At 35.8% G+C, this 7,577-nt stretch overlaps 1 protein-coding gene across 1 annotated transcript in view; it reads left to right on the top strand.

Annotated features, from left to right (window-relative positions):
* The window catches only part of LOC132832330 (acidic amino acid decarboxylase GADL1-like), a 112,799-nt gene extending 110,854 nt beyond the window's left edge, over positions 1-1,945 (top strand). Inside the window, exon 15 of the mRNA XM_060850252.1 lies at positions 1,685-1,945. Coding sequence (XP_060706235.1) covers positions 1,685-1,858 — 174 coding nt within the window. The 3' untranslated portion in view covers positions 1,859-1,945. The remainder of the gene's footprint in view (positions 1-1,684) is intronic.
* The last annotated feature ends 5,632 nt before the right edge of the window (positions 1,946-7,577 follow it).

Here is a 7,577-nt window from a genome sequence, read left to right on the forward strand (position 1 = left end):
ATGTCTAATGTGTGTTCAGACAGTCAGTTACAAATGTGGAATGTTGACTATAGAGTCACCTTTTACATGATAAAAGGGCAAATGAGTATTAATGCTGAAGTAGTCCTGGGTACTTTGCATATGGTGAATGTAAATGTTTAGGTTTGAGCTGTGCATTGAGAATCCTAACAGTTTACTTGGAGTGTTGCAAATTTGCATTTTAAAAAGTGAGATGGATAAAAGTGGAAAGCTAATTACTGGAAGTGCTTAAGCATTCTTAAATGTAATACTACCAAATTAATATACAATACATGAAGAACCCTGTGATTCACTTTCAATCATGCTGTGTTCCACTTCTGTTATAATTTCATTGCAGCACTTGCACGATAATTTCCACATACTATTAATCAAATCCCACCCATATACTCTGTTCCAGATGGCCATACCAAATGCAATTAATCACACTCCATCCATATCCACCTCCCTCATAACAAGACCATGTATAATCAATGAAATTCCATCCATATATTTTGTCCCTGCTGTCCATACACATATTGCAGACATCACTGTGGTGTCAACTGGGCTATCACTTACTCTCAAAACTGCATAGAGGTGTCGCCTAGTTTAAATAACTGCTGTAATATTAGTATGCAATATAAAGAGCAAGATGTTAATGCTTGACAATGCGTGCAAGTAGCTTTCTTGTCCAAATGTTTTATCTGCATATAGTGTAAGACTGTGGAGCAAATTCCAGATCAGTTATGTGATGGAAAGAATTTGGAGCCTCGATCATCACTGTCATGCTCCATGTAAAAGTGCATGTTGTCACATCAACTCAGACTCCTTGGAGGGCTGGTTGACTGGACAGCCAATGTGGCTCAAATTACTGTAGGGTTTAATCTGGGTGGAGTCTGGAGCTATACATTGCCCTCTGTTTGGTGGAGATTGCAGTGCTACAGGTAGATCTTGTCTTTGGACAGAACTCAAGACTATTACAATATTGTTTAATCTTTGAACAGCACAGTAACATCACATCAGAACTTGAATGTTCCTGAGGGAAATAGTATGTTAATCTTTTGATTTGGTTCATTTTCCCGTGCATGTTCAGCAATTGTGAAGAGCTGCAAGTAACTACTGGGAAAAAAGATTTGCACAAACTGTTGGTAGCATCTCTGCTTTGGATAAATGGCAAATAATCAATAATAAATCTAGTAGGGAAATCAGAGGAATGCTGTTCCTCCAGAGTGTGGTTAGAACGTGGAACTCAGTGCCAGAGGGATGTGTTGAGGATACATTTCATGAGAAATGAGATACATGTATGAAGGAGAAAGGAATTGAGGAATTGTTGTTAGGATGAAATGAAATAAGGTTGGAGGAGACTTCCCTGTAGCATGATAAAGTTGGGGTAAATGGCCAATTTTGGTGCTGGAGATTCTGTGTAAAATGATGGAAAGTCGTCTCCTCATATTTATTGCATTCCTGTATTTTTGCTCACTTCCAAATATATAACTTGATATTGAAGATAATTTTATATCCGAGGAATGCTAATCCCTTATGATCATGCATCTTGATGCTACTTACCAATTGAACCCAGAAAAAAGGATTAATGCTTCCCATTTCCAAAAGATATAGAGTAAAAAGATAGGAAGGTATCAAATTTATTGTCTGGCATTCTTATTGAACTTATTTTCTTTTAATGTTGCAGGTTGCACCAGTAATCAAGGAAAGGATGATGAAGAAAGGCAGTATGATGGTGGGTTACCAACCTCATCGTGACAAAGTCAACTTCTTCCGTCAAATCATCATTAGTCCCCAGGTCAGCCGTGAGGATATGGACTTTATTCTCAATGAAATTGACTGCCTGGGGAAGGATTTATAATTTGGATTTAAAGGGTAGATGATAAGTTATGTTTACAATTACATTACTGGAAAGAGTTTGAAGTTATTCAAAGTTTAGATTAGAAAACCGGGCAAAATTGACTTGTATTCATTTTAGCATGAGCAAGATTAACTTTGAAGTAGATTTCACCCTTCAGTACCTGAAAACTTGCTTATTTTATAGAACAAGTGATGAAGCTTAGTGGAATCTGACAAAAATGGTTATGACTTATATTTGTATTCAGTTGTTGTTGTTTAATGTTATCGTATAAACGTCCATGCAGAAATGTTGGTGTACATCTTTGGAACCCACGTGTACGTGAATTTCAAAAGAAAACCTGAGTACTGATGAATTTACCTACAATTTACTAAATTGCCTCCTTTAATTGTTTTGTTTCTGGAGCTATATGTCCTAAAACAGTGAAAATTGATTTACAAAGCGAGAATGAGGCCTCAGCTACAAGGCTTCACATATCAACATACATCTTCCATTGCCCTTGACACTTCAATTCTGACCAATGGGTCAAGCTCCAATTTAAAATGGTGCTTACCTTTTGTTTGCTTTTCTGTGTACCTTTTTGAAGTGAAATTTCCATCCCACCTCTATGACTTGGCAATGGAATAAATGCAGTTATGGGCCCAAGAAAGCACAGTCAATTTTATTCATCTTCCCAACCCTAGAAATTTTCAAGGTGATGATAGGGTCAGGAAAATGCAGGCAAGCAACTGTAAACATACTTGGGAGGACTCTACAACTAAATCAAAATATACATTATCTTATTTTATGAGAAAAACCAGGCCATAAGGCAGCAGTAAGAAGCTGCAAATCAGGAAAAGATGTCACCAATATTAGGAGCATAGGGAAAAATAAGCTATTATTTCAGTTAGAGTATTAGGTTAAAATTGAGGAAAATGAAAATTATTGCTGAGTATATTGTGTTGCCAGTTACAAGAGCAACTATAAGCTTGTCAAATTACGTTCCTATTGAAGACAGGGCAACTAGTATTTGTCAACTATGTAATATTAAATAAGTGCAGCTTTGTGTAGTTATTATGACACATGATATATTATCACTATATTGATATAAAAATGAGGCAGTTGTTAGATTAAATAAACAGCTAGGGTTACTTCAGTTGTTCCTTAAAGGTGTTCCTACAGCTGACTAGCTATTTTACAGAGAAACAATCTTCCTTGCACTTAAAGCATTTTTAAGGAGTTACATAAAATATCTCTTAAAGGGACACTTTCTCCTAGTAGCTGGAATTTGTTTTAAAAATCCTTCTGTTGGCTGATGACCATCCAAAAATTCAGTCATCTAAATACCTGCTCATGATTAAATTATAGTACTTTTGACAGTTATGAACTGCATGCGTGAACGTAGAATTTTTATTTGAAAACTTTCTAAAGTAGCTTTTTACTTGAACGATTACTCCAAATAAACAGCACTACTATGCTACATTTTGCTGAATCTTAACTAGTGAATTGCATTGTCTGTAGTAAGATATCGTTATATTGTGATGACCCACACTTGCCAAAAAAAACAGCATCTTTAAAATGGCAACTTTATTAATGAATATAAAGTATTTTTGATTGGCCCATTACTAGACAATACATTACTTACTTTGGCCTGTTTTGACCATTCCACAGATGTAAACTTAAAATATTTTCCGTGCAAATATAAAAGTTAGGTTAGCAGTGGGTAAGGAGAAAACTTAAGACATGTTCTCTGTAATTTTACTCTTGGAGCTGGTTTCTATTTCAGGATGAAATTAAAGTTCTTCCCAGGGTACATTTGAAAGGACAAAATCTTGCATTGAGGTTTTTTTTCATTACTTTTTTTTAAGTGAGGTTTTTGGTTTATTTAAATGGCACTTACTATTTTTGTGGAATTTGTTCTATTTATTGCAATGTTTTCTGTCAATATTTTTTAAAAAAAGATGTTATGGAGTGTTAAATTGTTAAATTGTAGCCTGCGTTGGAGGTATGTTTACATGTCAGTGGAAAGAGGATAGGGAAAAGATGTGTGGGAGGTTGGTAACAATGAACAAACGTCAAGAGTAATTGAACAATGTATTTACTTGCTGCCTGGTAATTTGAGTGACATGTCACCCTTTCATGAAATGTGGGTGTCTATGTCTTTCTGTGTATGTTGTATTATATACGATTTTATTTATGGAATCAATTCATGAGAACACTGTTATAAAGCCAATGAATTGTTCACAAAAGATATTCAATTCCATTTTTTTATGATGGGCTTTAAACTGAAATTTTCAGCGTTCTATAGAAATGGAATTATAAAGTTGGAGTGTATATGTGATGCGCACACACACACAAATTGGGTGTGAATATAAAATTATATTTGAACTAAATTGTCACATGGTCTTTAACTATAAGGGAAAGATGAAATTCCACTCAAAGAACAAAGGTGGAATCAAAATGTGATGTTTTTTCAATCTGTTAACAGGATCTGTTCACAGGAAAATAGAAGGGAATGAATCATAATAGTGAAGTTTCTCTTATACCTCAGATTGTTCTGTTAGTATCATTAATTTTACCAAAGGAAAGCAGTTGAACCACTGATGAGTGAAATTTGGAGGTGAAATGCCTATATTGTTTGTCTCTAGAGTTTCAGACAAATGATTAAGGATTAAATGGTTTCAAACTTCTAATGGAAAAAGGTACACATCATAAAGTTGGAACATGGAAATTGATCTCAAATGTAAAGATTAGCCACTAGGTTTGCTCGCTGAGCTGAAAGGTTCATTTCCAGGTGTTTTGTCACCCTACGAGGTAACATCTTCAGTGGGCCTTCGGGCAAAGCACTGTTGATAATTCCTACTTTGTATTTATATGTTTGGGTTTCTTTGAGTTGGTGATGTCATTTCTGGCGGTGATGTCATTTCCAGCAGTGATATCATTTCGTGTGATGAGGTCATTTCCGGTTCTTTTTCTCATGGGGTGGTAGATGGGGTCTACCATGGTGGAAGATATTACCTAGTTGGGATACAAAACATCTGGGACTGAATCTTCCAGCTCAGCCAGCAAACCTACATGCAGAACCTCAACCTGAGCTACAAATCTTCTTAATAAAAATAGCCACTAAATGAGAATCTCCTTTATGTTGTAAATATTCAACAATTCAGGTGTCTTTAACTCAGGGAATATTAATATTTCTTGAATGGAAAGGCAGTTCCACCTTCTAAAGGTATCTGAATAAATCAAGTGAATTAGTCTGTTTGAAATGATAGTACTGTATTTATTGGATCTGAATGGTAGCCATTATGTGATGAAGTGCCAGTGTTGAACTGAGGTGGACAAAGTCAAAAGTCACATGACACCAGGTATAGTCCAATAGGTTTATTTGAACTCACAAGCTCTTGGTGCACTGCCCCTTCATCAGGTGAAGTCACTCCACTTGATGGAAATACCTGAACGCTAGTGCTTCCAAATAAACCTGTTGGACTATACCTGGTGTTGTATGATCTTTATCAGCTAATAGTGACTCTGTTTCATCAGATTATTCTGTTATAACATTGATAGGCATGTTGAATTGTTTTTGTTGTTCTGTTGAGAAAATGTAAAGATTGCGAGGCAAATGGTAATAAAATAACTTCCTGCCTGTTCAGGGTGATGGGGAGAGGTACAAAGAAAGTCAATTCATAAACTGTCAGGTAGAATTTTGTTTTATGGTATTTTTGACTGAATTTGCTGATAAATCAATAATATCCATTGGTTGCTGTAGTAACTTTAGAGCTTGACTATGTCAGATAACTTGGAAAACACAACAATTTATTGAAACTAAAACACTCATTTACAGAGCACATTATTTGGTCTTTACATTCCCAATGCCCCCACTCCATTTCTGCTTGAGCTAGAAGGTCACATGACTTCTCCCTCAGACTTTATCTCTTCATGGAGCCAACGACTACTGCTGTATATGGCTAGAATTTTGAAAGCATGTTCAACAACGACCACATTTATGATTATAACTTAAACAATACACAGGAAATCACCCTTCTTCACGCTGGAAAGGGAACATTAAGCAAAGGTTAGATTATATCAGATATCATCCCAAAGATCGAATCTGTGTTCAGTCAGTTCCGTCTAGGAATACCAAGCCTTTTAAATTGTCCTGGTAATTCTGGGGGATTAAATGTTAAACTGCTAAAAGAAACTTCCCAGCAGAAAAATCAATTCAAAAAAATGTTTATTTTTAGAAGGTTCTTTAAATACTTTGTCATTCAAAAAGCAATTTCTCTCATGTTTGATATTTTTATAGCTAGTAAACAATCAAAAATCTTTCAGTAAAGTCACAAAGAATCTATCCACTTTCCAATTGGCTGTAAAGTCAGTACAGAGGAGAAAGTGAGGACTGCAGATGCTGGAGATCATACATGAAAGTGTGATGCTGGAAAAGCACAGCAGTTCAGGCAGCATCTGAGGAGCAGGAGAATTGACGATTTAGGCATAAGGGCATATGCCTGAGATGTTGATTCCCCTGCTCCTCAGATGCTGCCTGGCCTGCTGTGCTTTTCCAGCACCACACTCTCGAGTACGAAGTCAGTGCACTGAAAATGGGCAACCAATGGCAACAATGTAGAGGCAGAACAATTGGAGGCAGCAGGTCACCTCCAGGCTTGTGTCCAATCACATTTGCCAATCTTAGACCCTTACCTGACATTGCTAATTTGCAATAAATTTATTGTCTTTTAATTGAATGTGGAAATACTTCTTCATAGTAACAACCAAAACTGTAAAATCATCAATTGAGAATAAAACAAATCTACGATTTCAATTTTACTGAATGAATGAGGTCACCTGATTTCCTTTGTCTAACACTCCAAGTGCATATTGGATAATTTGCAGGTTTTACACTGGATATGTCATTGAAGGAAAAGTTAGCTTTAGACAAACACTCTATCAGAAAGTAAAACAGCTTATTAAGTGATTGTTGTGTATGTTACAGTACTATTTAACTCCTAGTCACATTGCGCTATTTCAAGTGATAGAAGTATTTATATCTACTGGACTAAACTCCACGGAACTACTACTCTGTCTAAAATGAACTCCTACACTCTGTCTATATTTAGTGGAGTTTCAGCATTATTTTACAACGTGTGGTATTGGAGGTAGTTTGGACCATTTAACCTAAAGTAGAAGCAAAATATCAAAATGTATCCAGTAGATTTTTTTTACACCTAATTTATGGGGCTCAGTGTACATGAATGAGACTTGAGGTGATAACTTATGTTTCAACATATGAGTAAAGACTTCTGTATTTAATGCCATGAAATAAAGTTCTTCTGTTTGTGCAGAGAAATTGTTATGTTTTATGTTATTTGCTGTCCGAGAGAAGCTTATTATTTGGAGTTAGGCAATAGATCTCCTATAATAGTTCCTCTTTCTGTGTCTGCAGAGTCAGTTTGGATTCACCCTAAAATGCTGCTATATCCTCATTCATGTGTTAACTGTTGGTGACATTATCTGCAAACATACCCACTTGGATATGTCGATGGTATCCAACTTCACCTCTGCTACTACCTTAGATTCTGTTATTAGTGCTGTCATTGTCATACAAATCATAGAATATTACAGCATGTAGAGACCCTTCAGTCTATCAATCATATCTGTGCTGATCATCAAACACCTATCTGCTTGAATTTTATTTCCAAGGACTTGGTCCATCGCTCTGTATACTATAGTACACTGATTATTCATT

The sequence above is a fragment of the Hemiscyllium ocellatum genome, chromosome 34 (assembly GCF_020745735.1).
Source record: "Hemiscyllium ocellatum isolate sHemOce1 chromosome 34, sHemOce1.pat.X.cur, whole genome shotgun sequence".
In the NCBI taxonomy this organism is placed as follows: domain Eukaryota; kingdom Metazoa; phylum Chordata; class Chondrichthyes; order Orectolobiformes; family Hemiscylliidae; genus Hemiscyllium; species Hemiscyllium ocellatum.